The sequence below is a fragment of the Lycium barbarum genome, chromosome 1 (assembly GCF_019175385.1).
Source record: "Lycium barbarum isolate Lr01 chromosome 1, ASM1917538v2, whole genome shotgun sequence".
Taxonomy (NCBI): Eukaryota; Viridiplantae; Streptophyta; class Magnoliopsida; order Solanales; family Solanaceae; genus Lycium; species Lycium barbarum.
In genome coordinates this window covers 102486111-102505357 of record NC_083337.1, presented here as the reverse complement: position 1 = coordinate 102505357, position 19247 = coordinate 102486111, and the positions used below count along the sequence as shown (strand labels likewise).

The window sequence follows — 19247 nt, the reverse complement described above, 5'->3', positions numbered from 1 at the left end:
ATTCCTACAGATTTGGTTCGAGTTTAGGCCTCAGTCTGGGCCATTTGTTGCAATCGACACTTAGGATATTTCTTATCTTCCTATTGCAATCGTTATTTCGTTATCGTTATTCTTTTGCTCTACAAACGAATCAAGTCGCATATCCTTTAATCCAAATAAAATTCAATTGTTATGTTTTTAAGGGGTAAACAGCTTGGCGCCCACCGTGGGGCTAAGGATAATAGCGGTGATTTGTATGCAAATCGGCTTTCACTTACCCTTTTGCCTTTTTTTCTTGATTTTAGGTTAACTTTAACATGTCAAACCCAAACAATGTGAGTAACAACAACCACGATGAGAACCCTAACAATAGGATACCATTGAACATCATGCCACCAGGTGATCCGGTTGACGACCCTCCCCCTGATGCTAGTGTTGCCAACTCAAATGTAGCTGTTAATGACAGCGGAGATACACTCGTCGATAGGGGAACTGCTTGTAGGGAAAGCGCAGAGGCAGGAGAGGAGATTAACTTACACGTGATTTATGATTTATTGCAGGAAAAGCAGGTAACCATGATGCAACACCAGGTGGCTGTATCCCAATTCCAAAGGAATAACAGCGAGGTCAGGGTAGCGGAACCGAATCAAGTACACGTACCAACCGTAAGGAAATCGAGGTAAGCAGTGATCGAGAACGGTTGGTGCCCAATGAATCATCCTAGGTGAAAAAGATGTTGGAGGGGCTGTCCAAACGGATCGACTCCAATGAAAAAAAGGTGGAAGACTATAATTCCCGAGTGGATCAGATTCCGAGGGCACCACCGATTCTGACTGGATCGGAAACCAAATATATAGTTCTAAGGCCTTTCCCACCGAGTGAGGCTCCGAAATTGATCCCAAAAAGGTTTAAGATGCCAGATATCCCGAAAAATGACGGGACGACAAACCCGCAAGAATATATAACTGCCTACACCTCTGCCATAACAGGTAATGATCTGGAGGATGATGAAATTAAGTTGGTAATGTTAAAAAACTTCGGTGAGACATTGACTAAGGGAGCCATGCAATGGTATTGCACGTTTCCCCAGCACTCTATTCCATCCTTCGAGCTGTTCACAGATGCCTTCGTAAAGGCTCACGCCGGGGCCTAGAAGGTGCAGGCGAGAAAGGCTGACATATTAAAGATCTTGCAAAAGGACGACGAACGGCTCAGAGAGTTCATGACAGGATTCCAGAAGGAAAGGATGTTACTGCCCCTGGTTCCCGATGAGTGGGCAGCTCAGGCTTTCATGAAGGAACTTAACCCCTGAAGTTCCAACGCTTCCCTCAAGCTGAAAGAAAATCAATCGGTGTTCGGAGCTATTACTTGGGCGGATGTCCATAACAGGTATGAGTCCAAGATACAAGTGGAGGACAATCAGTTCGAGCTCCCACCTGGTCTTACTAATCTGATTAAACATTCAGACAGACCGAAGAGGGTCATAGAAGCAAAATTTCAACCGCCAAGAGATAGGTATCATCCATACCATAAACCCGAGAGGTCCACTTTCAGGTTGGATAAGGGCAGAAGTGGTCCTAGCCTTAATTCAGCAAGAAGCGACAGGTGAAGCGATCGCGGCTCGGGGAAAAGGGGTCTACAGTTCATAAACAACACCGGAAGGATGTCCGACACTGGCGAAAGCTCGAGGTTGTCTGAATACAACTTAAACGTTGACTGGGGAGCCATTATAGTGGCAATCGGTCACATCAAAGTCGCGAGATAGCCAAGGCTGCTGCGAACCGACCCTTCGCAATAAGATCCAAATCTGATATGCGAGTATCATGGTACTCATGGACATCAGACTGACGGCTGTAAAGGGTTAAGAGATGAAGTTGCACGGCTATTGAAAAACGGTCATCTCCGGGAGTTTCTAAGTGAACGAACAAATAGTCATTTCAAGAACACGGAAAAAAGCAAGAAGACCGAACCAGAGGAGCCCCAACATGTGATCAACATGATCATTGGTGGGGTAGAAATACCCCGAGGCCCGACAATGAAGAAAACAAAGTTCTCAATCACCCAGGAAAAGAGGACCAGGGACTACGTACCGGATGAATTTATCTCCTGCAGTGATGAAGACGTAGAGGGCATCATTCAACCACAAAACGATGCTTTGGTAATTTCTGTCCTTATAAACAAAACTCATGTGAAATGTATTTTGATTGATCCATGTAGCTCGGTCAATATTATCCAATGGAAGGTAGTGGAGCAGCTGGGACTGTTGGATCAGATTGTACCAGCAGCCCGGGTCTTAAACGGGTTTAATATGGCTTGTGAAACTACAAAGGGAGAGATCACACTACCGGTAAATGCAGCCGGTGTATTTCAACACACGAAGTTCTATGTCATTGACGAAGAGATGAGATACAACGCCTTGCTCGGAAGACCGTGGTTGCACATCATGAGGGCAGTACTTTCAACCTTGCACCAAATGCTGAAATTCCCAACCTTGGAGGGAGTAAAAATCATTCATGGAGAGAAACCTGCGGCAAAATAAATGTTCGCAGTTAAAGAAGCTGCTCAAACACCAAAGAACGTCGTGCACAAGGGTGCGGAGGACACGAATGAAGTAAAAGACACCAAATAGCAATTATAGGAAGTGGATACAGCCCGATTCGAAGGAAAAGGAAAGGTAGATATGGAAGATGATGACTTCAGTGTTCCCAGGTCGTTCGTACTACCTGATGACTCGGAGTCAACAAAAACAACAATGGAAGAGCTTGAACAAGTCATTATATTCATCCATCTACCGGACAAAAAGGTATACCTGGGCACGGGGTTAACCTCGGAGCTCAGGAGTAAATTAATCAAATTTCTTCAAGCTAATGCCGATTGTTTTGCATGGTCCCACTTAGATATGACAGGTATTCCGCCCGAAGTCACCACTCATTGGCTAAGCCTTGATCGAAATTTCACCCCGGTAGAGCAAAAGCAGAGACCATTGGCCGAGGTCAAATATAAATTCGTCAAGGAAGAGGTAATAAAGTTATTAAAAATAGGATCCATCTGGGAGGTTAAATACCCGGATTGGTTAGCTAACGCAGTAGTCGTACCCAAAAAAGGCACAACTTTTGAATGTGTATAGACTAAAAAGACTTGAACAAAGCATGCCCGAAGGATTCCTTTCCTTTGCCTAATATCGATGGCATGATTGATACGACAGCTGGCCATATGATATTAAGCTTTCTTGATGCATATTCCAGGTATAACCAAATCCGGATAAACCCAGAAGATCAGGAAAAGACTTCTTTCATAACCAAGTACGGAACTTACTGTTATAAAGTAATGCCGTTCAGATTAAAAAATGTCGATGCTCCCTATCAACGCCTAGTTAACAAGATGTTCAAAAAATAAGTAGGTAAAACGATGGAACTTTATATTGATGATATGCTAGTTAAGTCCCTGGAAATAGAGAACCATTTGAAGCATTTACAGAAAACCTTCGATAGACTGTGCAAGTACAACATGAAGTTGAACCCGAAGAAATGCGCCTTTGGAGTAGGTTTGGGTAAGGTCCTGGGTTTCATGGTGTCGAATCGAGGGATCAAAATTAACTCGGATAAGATCAAGGCCATCGATGGTACACGGGTAGTCGAGAATATAAAAGGCGTGCAGAGGTTGACCGGAAGAATTGTGGCCCTGAGTAGAATCATCTCTCGGTCTTCGAATAAAAGCCACTGTTTTTTCTCGTTGCTTAAAAAGAAAAATGACTTCGTATGGACACTAGAGTGTCAGCTGGCCCTAGAAGAGTTGAAAAGGTATTTATCAAGCCCACATCTGCTGCACACCTCGAAGGCAAACGAGCAACTATATTTGTACTTAGCAGTGTCCGAAATTGCGGTAAGCGGACTGCTAGTCCGAGAGGAAGAAGGTACGCAATTTTCAATTTATTATGCTAGTAGAACTTTAGGGGATGTGCAGAAATGTTACCCCCACTTAGAGAAATTGGCCCTAGCATTATTGAGTGCATCTAGAAAGTTAAAGCCCTATTTTCAATGTCAACCTCTATCCGTAGTAACAACATATCTGTTAAAAAATGTTTAGCACAAACCGGAGTTATCAGGTAGTTTGGAAAAATGGGCAGTCAAAATCAGCAAGTATGACATCGAATACAAACCCCGCATGGCTATAAAATCTCAGATTTTGGCAGACTTCGTAGCAGATTTTACCCTCGCAAAGGTGGCCGAGTTAGAGAAAGAACTTATTTTAACCTCGGGTAAAACCTCGGGGATCTGGACCCTTTACACATACGTAGTTTCCAACATGAAAGGGACCGGGCTTGGGATTGTACTTAAAGCCCCTGCGGGGGATATCATCCGGCAGTCCATAAGAACTTTGAAATTGACTAACAATGAAGCTAAGTATGAGGCTATGATTGCAGGTTTGGAACTGGCCAGAAGCTTGGGAGCAGAGATCATTGAAGCGAAATATGACTCACTCTTGGTCGTGAATCAAGTAAATGGGTTGTTCGATGTAAAGGATGATAGGATGCAAAAATACTTGGAGAAGATACAGGTGGTTTTGCACCGGTTCAGAGAATGGAGTATGCAGCATGTGCAGAGGGAACAAAACACCGAGGCAGATGCATTGGCTAACTTGGGCTCTTCGGTAGGAACGGAAGAATTCAACTCGGGTACAGTGGTCCAATTGACGAACTCTTCCATTGAAAGCAGCCACACCGAAGTCAACATGGCAAGTTTAACTTGGGACGGGCAGAATAAATACATAGACTACCTGGCGGAGGGAAAATTACCAGCGGATCTTAAGGAGTCATGAGCTCTTAGGTCCAAAGCGGAAAGATATAGCTTAATCGAAGGAAAATTATATCGACATTCGATCTACGGTCCTTTAGCCAGGTGTCTAGGACCTGGAGAGACGGACTACGAAATATGCGAGGTCCACGAAGGAACCTATGGTAATCACTCCAGAGCTGAGTTATTAGTTCGGAAGCTGATTCGAGTCGGATACTAATGGGATCATATGGAAGAAGACATAAAGAATTTTGTTCGAAAATGTGACCGATGTCAAAGGCACGCCCCAATGATCCATTAACCGGGGGAATTGCTTCATCCGGTATTGTCCCCATGGCCATTCATGAAATAGGGAATGGACATTGTCGGCCCTTGGCCTTGGGCACCAGGTAAGGCTCGTTTTATTTTGTTTATGACTGCCTATTTTTCTACATAGGTTGAAGCACAGGCTTTTGAAAAGATACGGGAAAAGGAGATTATCAACTTCATATGGGATCACATCATATGCCAGTTCGGCATCCCGACTGAGATCACATGTGACAATGGCCGACAATTCATAGGCAACAAAGTCAATAATTTCCTTGAGGGCCTGAAGATCAAGAAAATAATGTCCACTCCGTATCATCTGAGTGCGAACGGACACGCCGAATCAACGAACAAGACTATTATTCAAAACTTAAGGAAACGGTTGGATGAATCCAACGGCAGGTGGAAAGAAATCTTACCGGAAGTACTCTGGGCTTACAGGACGACCTCGAAGTCGAGCACCAGTGAGACACCGTTCTTCTTGGTATATGAAGCAGAGGCGCTGATGCCAATTGAAGTTCGGGAGCCGAGCCTGAGGTTCCAATACGCCACTGAGGAGCCAAATGACGAGGCTATGGTAGTAAAACTTGACTTAATGGAGGAACTAAGTGACACCGTGCTAGTCCGTCTGGCAGCTCAAAAATAATAAATGGGCAGGTATTACAACCAAAGAACCAACCTTCGGCACTTCCAAGTCGGGGACTTGGTCCTTCGAAAAGTCACACTGCACACAAAGAACCCTAATGAAGGGAAGCTTGGACCGAACTGGGAAGGGCCGTACAAAGTAATCAGTATAACCGGCAAAGGTTCGTACTAACTCGAGTTGGAGGATGGCCAACGGCTGTCAAGCAACTGGAATATAGCACACTTGAAGAGATATTATTGTTAAGGTATAACCCGTACCCTCTTCATGAATTTTTTAATTTACCTGTTTCGATCCCTACAGGAGCGAGCCCGAATGAAGTTGAAGAAAATTAGAGTAGGCCTGAAAACATGTGTTGTACTCTTTTTCCCTTAGCTCAATTTTGTCCCGAAATGGGTTTTCTGGCAAGGTTTTAATGAGGCAACAATGTAAATCGTGTTACTTTAATGGAGAAGACTAACTAAGTGTTGAGACCGGGGACTGCTCGGTATCAACGATAGTTTTTCTCTTCTCATGCTTCAAACACAAACACTTGGGAACTATCATATAAGCCCAACGAGGCCAAATCAAGTGTGAATTATTTCTTTGAAAATTCCCGCATTAGCATTTCCTGTAAGGGCCAAACGACTGAATGAGTCGTGCCTGATTAGTCTATTTTGATACGGCAAAAATTTGATGCCCCTCGGCAGTTGTACCGTACAAGTTTGTGTAATCAGAAGAACACTTCAGATAAAGCTTTGCATGTATTGACATAAACTATCTTGCGAATATCCACTTCGCATTCGTAAGTCCGTTTTACTTCTAAGTTCATTAACAACCCTGAACCAGGGACTATGAACAATGGACCATCGCCAATGATCAATGAACAAAATAAGGGTTTGATTTCAGGCAAGTCCTATGCAAATCATGCCCGACTAGTATGTGAAGGCTTTGAAAGTCTCAGAGTAGACTTAGCATAAGAAAAAAGACTCAAAAATGCTTCAGTCTGAAAGGTTGGAAATATCAACCCAAATGCCCGAAGTAACTCTAAGACGTCCGAATTCACGAGCATAAAATATGAATCGTCGCCAACCCTTAGTGCAATGTTTTCAAAGGTGACTCAACTTTAAAAAATGAATTCATATAAAGACCAGCGAAGGTCAAGCCTACAACTTATATTTGAATAAGTTATTAGTACGAATATATTTCATCCAAACAGACTTTAAGTAAATAATGTTTAAAAATGTCAAAAAATGAGAAGATCGGCCTTAAAAGACATCGGTAAAACAAACACTTCCATAATATATACATAAGGCCAGATACCGACCTTGACAAAAATTTACAAGCACAAAAAGAAATATACATTTTTCCCTAGGGGCCTATCTACTCCTCCTCGGAGGAATCTAACTCCTCAGAAGCAGCGGGCTCTTCTTTCGAACTATCGCCTAAGAGAGCTTTCTGGGTCTAAGTCTCTGCTTCTTCGGCCTGAACAATCTTTACACCTATGTCCTCAATGTCGCGCTGGACTTCTTGAAGGATAAGCAAACGGGTTTTCCATTTTATATGCTCAGCTCGTTAAGTAGAACGGTCACTGGCAGCTTTGACGTCAGCATCAGCCTGGGCCCAGATTCGGTCCCGCTCAGACAAGGCCTGCTGTATCTGGTTCATCAGCCGGTTCGATCTGTTCGTTGAAACCTTCGACAGACTTGGCCCGGGTATCGGCCTTCTCTTGGACCACCCTCGAACGTTGTTTTTCAGAATCACGCTCGGCAACGAGGTGGGAAATATCGACCTTGGCAGTATCAAGCTCTTGTCTCAGACGGACATTAGCGGTCGCCTCCTCCTCAACAACAGCCTCGCTCTCCTATTCGAGCCTCCGTTTATCCACCGTAAGAACGGTATACTTCTCAAGTAAATTCCCCAGGTCATTCTCAATACAGAGTTTGCCCTCCTTGGAAGCCATAAGCTCGGCCTTGAGTACCGAGGGGTCACCCACTGATAGTAGTTGATCGTTTTTTTGCTATAAAAGGATCTTAAATTTTTTAGTCTCTCGACCTTGAGCGTCTAGCTGGCCCCAAAAGTCTTCGAGCTGGCTACGCAGCTCAGTGTTTTCCTTCATACATCATAGAAAGCCCTCGTACTGTAAAACGATGGACTGCAAAAAAGAGGAAAGACTCAAATTAGGCATAAGTGTGAGTTATCTAACGTAATTAAAATCAAAGGTGTTCAACGTACCCAATTGGCAGAATGCATGCTCTCGTTGAAGAGACATTGCCACGAAACGCGATTCATTTTTTCTCGATCCTCGTCAGACACAAAAGGCCGAAGATAGTTCGGCTATTACAACTGGTCGAGATATAAAATGTGTGTCCGTAGGGATAATGACAACAATGGACCTGGTCTCAATCAGTTTAGCGCTTGGAGCCAGGAAAGTGTCCACAAGATTAGGTCGGGAACCCCATTCGGTAGCCCTCAAATGTCTTCTTTGCCCTTGAGGAATAGGCAGATTAAATCCCATAGGGTCTGCAATGGTAGTAGGAGCTAGGGCAGAAGCTTCGAACATATCATCAAATTCCTCCTGCTTGAGGGGAGAGGAGTAAGTCGTACCAGCCGCTTCGGCCGAGGACGGGTCGTCTTCTACCAAGATGGAACCCTCAGGGAATGTGGTTCTCAATGGGTCAAGATCTGGCAAGTCAGAAGCCTGCACATCTTCGCCCTCGGCGGCCAGACCCACCACCTCGTCCACGTTCCCCTCCATCACGTCGATCGGAATGTCACTTGTTTCAGCATCGGGGGTGACGGCCGCTTCAGTACGGACCGGCCTCATAAGAAGGTCATCCTCAGGAATGTCTTTCAATGTCCGAGTCTGAGTAGTTCTCCTCCTTTTCTGACCCGTCGAAGATGAGGACTTGGAGGGTCTACTCCGTTTCTTTCTCTTTGAGGCCTCGACAACGACCTAATCCAGACTTACCGGATCAAACATTTCCTCTGTCGCTGGGGGAGCATCTGAAGGCTCAGGCCTCAAATTAGCCTTGCCCCTCTTCAAACCTGCATAACACATCATTACTCATAACTAAAGATTACGAAGTAATACAAGAAATGGAAAAAAAACAAGAAGCTTACCATGGTTTTTTGCCACCCATTTGCCTGCAGAGAGGGCTTTCCAAATACGGAGTTCATGGGGGTGCTGTGCCATTATGGCATCCACCTATCTCTCAAAATCAGACATGGTATCCAGTAGCCACTCTTTGGCTGGAACAGGAAAAAGGTTAAAGAGTCAGATAAAATAAAGAGTTTACAAGAAACGGAGAAAGTAAGAGAAGCCAAGGGTACTTACAGCTATTATTCCACTGCTCGAGGAAGGGGAGATGGTTTCGAGGAATGATCTCCTTAGTCTTGACTCGAACAATGCGTTTAAGCAACCTCGATCTTTGTTTTCATCCATGCTGGAAAGGATCGGATACTTTCTGCGTTTTGCAAGTTTCACTATTCCACCACGGAAGATACGAGGAGAGTAAAGGCAGATCAGATGGTGGAGAGTAAACGGGGCCCTGACGTTGTTTGCCAAGAAGTGAATGCATGTGACGATCCGCCAAACGTTCGGCCCAATTTGTGCTAGACACAGTTTATATGTCTTGCACATGGCTAAAATCACCTCGTCGATCGGAGGCTCTAGGTTGAAGGAAAAAAGGTAAGTGTAAACAGACGAGTACCCTTCCACGTGGGTAGTAATGTCGTCATCGGGGCTCGGGATTATGATCTCAGAAGGGCGGTCCCTCCAACCACAATCCAAACAGACCTTGGGGATAATAGTCGCATCAATCACAGAGAGGTAACGCCGTATGTCATAACCCCGGTCGACCTTGCCACCCCTCGGGGGCTTTTCAACTGTAAATTCAGAGTCAAAATGGTATACCGAGGGGATAAAATCTTTACCCCATGGTTCGTATGGGGCTTTCACTTTGGCCTCAGGCGACCGGGGGGACCCCACCAGAGAGGCCTCATGGAAGGAAGACCTTGGACTCAGAACCATTTGAGATAAAGATTTGGTGGAGAAAGGAAGATGAAAGAAAAATTTATAAAGACTTGAAGATCTTGGGAAATATGAAGAACTGGATGAAGATTCTGATGAGTATTTGAAGATTCCGATGAATATTTGAAGATTCTGACGAGAAATTTGAAGATTCTGAGAAAGGATTGGTTTCTCAGATAAGGAAAGCAAGAGTTGAATATCGAGGAGTAATTTTTTGATAATGGTTTAGTAAAAATGAGAAGGAACGAACTATTTATAGGCGAAGGGTAATTATGACTGAAACGCATTGATTAGGTAACCGAAAGGATATCCAATAGGAAAGACACACATGTCTGAAGTCAGACGGACGTGACGGTTGACAAGACGTTTGGGATTACTGCCAGTTTTCAAAAACTTATAGGAGAAGCTATCGACAAGCCCGACATAATGACGATTGGAAGAAAAAGAGAAAACCAGGTCGGTTCGGGGGAAATTAAAAACGAAATGGCAACATTCACAATCCAAGAGAGTTTGATTTAATTCAAGCAAGTTCCTACTACATTCTGTGACGAATACCTAACTAATCTATGTTACAATAATCATATAAAGCAAAATGGCCTAGCATACGGTCCGAAACTAGAAATGACAAAAATAGTCCGGTATAATGACCCGAAGGTTGAGAACTTTGTTTCTTGTCCTTGGATTCTTTGGTATATTCATACATCAACTAAGAAGCTTCTGAGCCGTCCTCCGGCATAGCCAAACCATCACCAGGGGTGTTTTGCTCCAACGGATCATCTTCGTCTTGAATGATCACCGGGGTTGGTCCACTACGGGAGACTTCTCCCTGAGTCTGCAGGATACGGCTTGATCTGACCCGAGAGCCGATACCTGAAAGAGTGGCCAAAGAGCTCACAGGGACTCTTCGCCTTGTTATCTTCGCCGAAGCAGATGCTACATCCTTGTCACGACCCGACTAGGGCCATGACGGGTACCCAGAGCTAACCACCGAGCATCACACATTCTATTGTTCATCTTACTAATCCTGGTTTCATTCATTAATCTCATACTTATAATCATAGGAGAAACCATTTTCATTTGAAACATGATTACCTTTATATACATAAGCCCTTTGGCTATCAAAATAATACATACATATATACAAATGGGAAATTGTGAGACCATACTACCCACACATACGTATCTACGAGCCTCTACTAAAGTACTAGATATATGGACGGGACGGGACCCGGTCTTGCCCAAAAATATATACACAAAATAATAAGCAATGGCACCTCCGGAACAATGGAATGCTCTCAAAGTCTGCTGATAGCTCCAATGAATCTGGATCACCTCCCTGTCTACCTGTGGGCATGAACGCAGTCCAAAGGAAAGGACGTCAGTACGAATATTGTACTGAGTATGTAAGGCATAAACAATAACAATACATCAATGAGACAGGGGAATATCAAATGGAGAACAATCTGTAACGGCCTGTTAGCTTTAATAGAAATAAAGCATGTTAACTCACTTCATAAACATCATCATATCATGTATGCATATCTATATAAGCTGCCCGACCGTCTAGGTACGGTGTGATCATCATTAGCCTGCGTCCAGGCCTTCCGCGTCCGGGGTAATCATCTCATGCCGCCCACTAGTGGTGTCTGCCCATGCCATCTGGACATGGTGTATACGCTTCCCGCCTTAGCGGTGTCTGCCCGGCCATATAGGCGCGGTGTAATATCATCATCATGTACTCATCATAATGCATGCATAAGAACTCATAAATAACTATACTTTATCGGGGTGACATAAGGTCATGAACCCCCAATTCCATTATGGAGTTTCATAAGCATTCTGCCTCACCTTGAAGGAATTAGCATATAAGGTGAGTGTATACAATGAACAACATCGATGGATCATAGTTAGAATCATTAACTTTAGGATCTTTAGACTTAACTCGTCATCATCACTATCATACTCATGACATATCTCGTTTATGTATCTCATATGGGCCATTCATAAACATAGGCTCATAATTTCCGGAATGTGGAAAGTCATGGAGAAGGAGGGAAAATCATGCCATAAGATTCATGCCTTAGAAAGAGAGGACTAGCCTTACATACCTTTCTGTTTAGCTATTCTATCGCTTGATCGTTCTCCTTCAACGCTCACGTTTCTACCTTCAAGAGAGTTCGTATTAACGTTAGCTACTCGGTTACATGAACATTGTCACTAAAGCTAGAGAAAATTGGGCAGCATTTCCTTTGTTTATACAACTTTCCCCATATCATCTATCAACTCCCAAACATCTATAGTAACATTCGCAACATTATAACCAAAAATCTTCATTCATCTACATTATCGACATTTCACAATTTTCACTTCAATTCATCCATAATCATAGTCATAGTACACTAATACGTTTCCTCACATATAATGCTCATCCCAGGTTCTCAACATCATTCATAACATTTTTATAAGCACAACATATCAAAGATCATGACTCATCTCAAGCTACTACTCAAAATCTCATTATTTTCATCTTTGTAACCCATTTTCTATTTCCTTTCATAATCTAAGTCTTTCAACCTCTCAATACCTTAGACAACATGGAATGATCATGAAACTTACCTTAGATAGTGTGGTAATGAGCCTTGAGGGGAAATACTTCACTTGAGCCCAAACCCTAGCTTCACTCCCAAGAGAACTCTTGACTTGGATGAACCTTAGTGAGCTTCTTGCACTTGATTCACTTGAATTCTTGATATTGATCTTTGCTTTCCTTTGTATTCTTGTATATGAAGTGTGTGGAACCCTCTAGAAGCCTTGAGAAAGATATCAAGAAGTGTGGAAATGAAATTAAAGAAGTGGAAATACATAAATATAATTGAACTTAACTCAGCCCGTCGGGACTTCCACGGACATTTATACGGTCCGTATAAGATTGTACGGTCCGTATAAGTGGTCGTGGTCCACCATCAGGCAAAATACCACTTCTGTTGGGTGTTATACGGACCCTTATACGAACTGTATAATGTTATACGGACCGTATAATGTTATACGGACCGTATAAGTCGGTTGTATAACCCCATTTCCCTGAAATGATTTTCATCATTCATTCAATCTCCAATCCTTATGGAACCTTCTTGACACTTGTTTAACACTTCACTACCAATCTAAGGGACGTCATAACTCTTCCTCAAGACATTATTAAGTCATCATTAACTTGTTACTCTTAAATCTCTTCTGATACATAACGTATACCTTGCCTTTCTTGGCGAACTTTTTTTCTCTTGCCTCGAATGCCTTTGAAATCTCAAATAGGTTCCTCAAATGCTATTTATTACTTATTGAAACATCGTATACTTCGTGCCCTTGGTTAGTCTATTCACTGTTCATAAACGGAAAAAAAAATCTAGGTGTAACATTCTTCCCCCCTTTTGAAACATTCGTCCCCAAATGTTAAGCACTCGGGAATTCTACGAAAATTTCGCCAGAGTTTCCCCTGTAATATGGAACTACCATCCTATCACAACAGCCCATAATAACAATGCCTCATAGGGCCACAATATAATAGCAATATAGTTTGGTCACACATGACCCATATGCATAAAAAGGAAATACACATACCTCATAATCTTGATGCTTCATCGCGGATCTCTTCCGGGGGTTGAAATAAGTGCGGGTACTTGGACTTCATATTCTCTTCCGCCTCCCAAGTCATTTCTTCTCGTTTATTATTTCTCCATAAATCCTTAACTGAGGCTACTTCTTTACTTCTGAGTCTCCGCACTTGCCTATCTAGTATAGCAATGGGTACTTCTTCATAAGCCAACCTCTCTGTCACTTAAACATCCTCTACTGGAAAAAATCCTCGTAGGATCTCCAGCACACTTACGGAGCATTGAGACGTGGAAAACCGAATGGACTGATTCAAGTTCCGAGGGTAAGTCAAATTCATAGGATACTTGACCCACCTTGCGGATAATCTTATAAGGTCCTATATATCGAGGACTCAACTTTCCCTTCTTACCAAATCTCATCACTCCCTTCATTAGCGACACCTTTAAGAATACCCAATCATCGACCTGAAATTCTAAGTCTCGCCGCCAGTTGTCCGCATAAGATTTCTGGCGACTTTGGGCTGTCAATAGTCGGTCTCGGATCACCTTAACCTTTTCCACTGCGTGTTGAATTAACTCAAGACCTATTACATGTACTTCTCCTACTTCAAACCACCCAATTGGGGATCTACACTTCCTTCCATATAAAGCTTCATACGGAGCCATTTGAATGCTGGAATGGTAGCTGTTGTTGTATGCAAACTCAATAAGGGGTAAGTGGTCATCCCAACTACCACCGAAATCCAGAACACATGCTCTTAGCATATCCTCCAGGGTCTGGATGGTACGTTCGGCTTGCCCATCTGTTTGCGGGTGAAATGTCGTACTAAGCTTTACTTGAGTACCCAAACCTTTTTGGAAGCATTTCCAGAACTTGGTTGTAAATTGTGCCCCTCTGTCGGTGATAATAGATATTGGAACACCATGAAGTCTCACAATATCCTTAAAGTACAACCTTGCATAATCTTCTACTGAGTATGTAGTTCGGATTGGAAGAAAATGAGCTGCTTTCGTGAGTCTGTCCACGATCACCCATATGGAATCACATTTGCTTTGGGAACGAGGTAGCCCCACAATAAAATCCATTTTGATCACTTCCCATTTCCAAGTAGGGATTTCCATTGCTTGCAATAGTCCTCCTGACTTTTGATGCTCGATTTTCACTTGCTGACAGTTTGGACATTGAGCTACAAATTGTGCTATGTCTTTCTTCATTCCATCCCACCAATACATAAACTTGAGGTCATGATACATCTTTGTTGCACCCGGTGAATAGAATACCGAGAATAATGAGCTTCTTCTAGAATTCGACGGCGTAATTCTGCAACATTCGGAACACATAGCCTGCCTCGGTATCTAAGAACTCCATCTATAGGAGTTTCAAATGGAAACTTCTCTTTTTCATGAAATGTGTCTCTATAGTGGCTCAATTGAGGATCTTCATATTGACGGTCTTTCACTTCCATGTTCAAGGACAAAACTGTTGGATTATTAATACCAATTCCTGCACTGCCTGGATCAATTAAACGAACTCCAAGATTAGCTAGTTGGTGGAGCTCATGAATTAATTCTTTCTTCTCCGGAGGAACTTCACATAGGTTTCCCATTGATCTGCGACTAAGCACATCAGCTACTACATTTGCCTTTCTGGGGTGGTATAAAATACTTACATCATAATCCTTCAATAATTCTAACCATTGCCTCTGCCGCAGATTTAACTCCTTCTGCTTGAAAATATATTGAAGACTCTTGTGATTTGTATAGATATCAACATGAACACCATACAAGTAATGTCTCCACATCTTTAGTGCATGAATAACCGCAGCCAATTCGAGATCATGAGTTGGGTAGTTCGTTTCATGTTTCTGCATCTGCCTTGAAGCATAAGCAATGACTTTACCGTGTTGCATTAATACACATCCTAACCCAACGCCAGAAGCATCACAATATACAACATAACCATCCGGTCATTCTGGAAGTGTCAAGACTGGGGATGAAGTTAGCCTATCTTTCAATTCCTGAAAACTGCGTTCGCAACCATCATTCCACTGAAATTTAGTTGACTTCTGGATCAGCTTCGTCAATGGGGCTGAAATAGATGAAAACCCTTCCACGAATCTTCTATAACAACCTGCCAACCCCAGAAAACTACGAACTTCGGTGGGCGATGTAGGCCTTGGCCAAGTCTTCACAGCCTCAATTTTCTGAGTATCCACTCGAATGTTATCATCTGAAATAACATGGCCCAAAATGTTACGGAATTTATCCAAAACTCGCACTTTGAAAATTTTGCATACAATTCTCGAGTTCAAAGGATTCCAAGAACAATACGTAAATGGTCTGCATGTTCTGATTCTGTCCGAGAATATACCAGAATATCATCGATAAACACTATCACGAACAGGTCCAAAAGAGGCCTAAATATATTATTTATCAAATTCATAAACACTGCTGGGGCATTAGTTAACCCAAATGACATCACACGGAATTCATAATGGCCATATCTCATTCTGAAAGTTGTTTTGGGAATATCTTCTTCTTTAACTCTTACTTGACGATAACCTGACCTTAGGTCTATTTTGGAAAACCACTTGGCACCTTGTAATTGATCAAACAAGTCATCGATCCTCAGGAAAGGATATTTATTCTTTATCGTCACCTTATTCAACTGTCTATAATCAATGCACATCCGTAGGGAACCATCTTTCTTTCTTACAAATAGGACAGGTGCTCCCCAAGGTGATGAACTAGGTCTAATGAATCCTTTGTCAAGCAAATCTTTCAATTGCGCCTTTAGCTCTTTCAATTCTGCAGAAGTCATTCGGTAAGGAGGAATAGAGATAGGTTTGTTGTCTGGTAATACATCAATAGAAAAATCAATCTCCCTTTCCGGAGGAAGGCCTGGGAGTTCATCTGGAAATACATTCGGAAACTCATTCACTACCGGAACGGATTGGAAAGTTGGCGACTTCGCTTCGGTGTCATGAACTCGGACTAGGTGATAAATGCAACCTTTAGCTATCATCTTTCTTTCCTTAAGGTAGGAAATAAACCTACCCCTTGGAGATGTTGTATTATCTTTCCATTCAAGCACAGGCTCTCACGAAAATTGAAATCGAACCACTTTCATTCGGAAATCAACATTAGCATAACATGAGGCTAACCAATCCATACCCATAATCACATCAAAATCTAACATTTCCAGCTCAACTAAATCAACTTTAGTCTGGCGGTAACATATCACAAATACACAATCTTTGTATACTTGTCTAGCTATCACGGGATCACCAACCGGAGTAGATACCTCGAAAGGTCTAATTAGCGCGGGTTTCACCCCAATACGACCAGCAACATATGGAGTAATATAAGATAAGGTAGAACTCGGATCTATCAATGCATACACGTCATGAGAAAATACTGACAATATACCTGTGACCACATCCGGGGAGGACTCAAGATCCTGTCGTCCGGCTAAAGCATAAATACGGGGCTGCATACCACCTGAACTAGACGCTCCCCCTCTACTCTACCTCGGCCTGGTGGAATCTGGGGAGTCTGCCCTGTCAGGCGCACAGAAGAAGAACCAGTCGCTGATTCTGTGGGCTGAACCCTAGCTCTACCACTCATCGACGGGAAATCTCGCATCATGTGCCCAACCTGACCATAGGCATAGCAAGCATCTGAACCTCGATGACACTGTCCAGAATATAATCTACCACACTGGCTACATCGTGGGACTGGTGGTCTCCTCTAGCTATAATCACCCCTAAACTGGGATCCTGAAGCTCTCGAGCTCTGACCCTTTCCTGTATGAATGGAGCGGTCAAACCTCCTACCTGCAAATCGTGGAGGTACACTAGTTGCCGACTGACCTGAGTGTCTAGGATATGACTGTCTTGATCCCCCTCTATAGTCGCTACCGGCACCCATAGATCTGGCCATCTTATTCTGCCCCTATCAATATCACGTTCACCCCTTTGTGGATGTTGTTGCTCTTTTAAGTTCTGGGCATGGGCCTGAATGCGAAAAATATCCATCCCATCTTACAATGAAGCCGTTAAGCAATCTTTAAATAAATGTGGCCCTAGGCCCCTCATAAATCTGTGCACTCTGTCTCCCATGTCGGCCACCATAGCCCAAGCATATCTAGCCAATGAATTAAACTGAAGGCTATACTCCCGGGCACTCATATTTCCTTGCTTCAAATTCAAGAATCTATCCGCTCTAGCTTGACGGACCTCGGGTGGTAAATAGTGGCGAATGAAGGCATCTACAAATTCTTGCTAAATTGGAGGAGGCGCATTCTCTTTCCTTGAGGATATCCAGTTATTACACCATAAGACCACCACATCTCGGAGTCTATAAGATGCTAACTCCACAGATTCAGTTTCGGAAGCATGAATAATCTTCAATGTTCTCAACATTTCATCAATAAAACCTTGTGGGTCTTCATCCGGCTTTGACCCAAAAAACTCCGGAGGATTCAAACTCATGAAATCACGGGCTCTATTACTAATTGCCTTGTCACTTGAACCCGAACTCTGCCGCTGTGCCTGGGCGGCAACTAACTATGTCAATAAATGAATAGCCTCGATCATTTCATGGCCCGAGGTAACTGGGGAAGGAACTGGAGGCATAGGAGCTGGAGTTGAAGCTCCCTCTTGTCCTTCTATAATAGGCGGAGTAGGAGAGGTATTAAATGGAGCCTTATTAAGTGATTCACCCTCTTCTATATTCGTTGGCGGCTCCCTTTCTACTCGTCTTTCTATCGTAATCTTGCCCTTCTGGGCAGCTGTAGCTTTTCTCTTTACTGGCATAGCTGAAATCACAACACACCATTAGGGAGGAGTATATCTTATAACAGGGCTCTATCGCACGATCTCATAAGAAAAGAATGGTCATTTTTCCTAGACGCCTCGTAGCCTCCTGTTTATAAGTGTGGCGCGCAACACACCATAAATAAGACTCTACTAGACACGGCTCGTAGACACTCCCTAGGACTGAACTGCTCTGATACCATTTTTGTCACGACCCGACTAGGGCCATGACGGGTACCCGGAGCTAACCACCGAGCACCACTCATTCTATTGTTCATCTTACTCATCCTGCTTTCATTCATTAATCTCATACTTATAATCATAGGAGAAACCATTTTCATTTGAAACATGCTTACCTTTATATACATAAGCCCTTTGGCTATCAAAATAATACATACATATATACAAATGGGAAATCGTGAGACCATACTACCCACACATACGTATCTACGAGCCTCTACTAGAGTACTAGATATGTGGACGGGACAGGACCCCGTCTTGCCCAAAAATATATACACAAAATAATAAGCAATGGCACCTCCGGAACAATGGAATGCTCTCAAAGTCTGCTGATAGCTCCAATGAATCTGGATCACCTCCCTGTCTACCTGTGGGCATGAACGCAGTCCAAAGGAAAGGACGTCAGTACGAATATTGTACTGAGTATGTAAGGCATAAACAATAACAATACATCAATGAGACAGGGGAATATCAAATGGAGAACAATCTGTAACGGCCTGTTAGCTTTAATAGAAATAAAGCATGTTAACTCACTTCATAAACATCATCATATCATGTATGCATATCTATATAAGCTGCCCGACCATCTAGGTACGGTGTGATCATCATTAGCCTGCGTCCAGGCCTTCCGCGTCCGGGGTAATCATCTCATGCCGCCCACTAGTGGTGTCTGCCCATGCCATCTGGACATGGTGTATACGCTTCCCGCCTTAGCGGTGTCTGCCCGGCCATATAGGCGCGGTGTAATATCATCATCATGTACTCATCATAATGCATGCATAAGAACTCATAAATAACTATACTTTATCGGGGTGACATAAGGTCATGAACCCCCAATTCCATTATGGA

The 19247-nt window shown here is 43.1% G+C and overlaps 1 protein-coding gene across 1 annotated transcript; it reads left to right on the top strand.

The window, feature by feature from the left end:
* Positions 1-296: 296 nt before the first annotated feature.
* Positions 297-2518, top strand: LOC132613135 (uncharacterized). Its single transcript, XM_060327186.1, has 2 exons — positions 297-548; positions 1823-2518. Exons 1-2 carry the CDS (start codon positions 297-299, stop codon positions 2516-2518), a joined length of 948 nt encoding a protein of 315 aa, XP_060183169.1.
* The last annotated feature ends 16729 nt before the right edge of the window (positions 2519-19247 follow it).

What these genes read in the sequence shown, in the direction of transcription:
- LOC132613135 (XM_060327186.1), top strand. Translation starts at nt 297, where the DNA reads ATGTCAAACCCAAACAATGTGAGTAACAACAACCACGATGAGAACCCT. An exon ending in ATTTATTGCAGGAAAAGCAG is followed by an intron (nt 549 to 1,822) that starts GTAACCATGATG and finishes CATGGACATCAG; the next exon opens with ACTGACGGCTGTAAAGGGTT.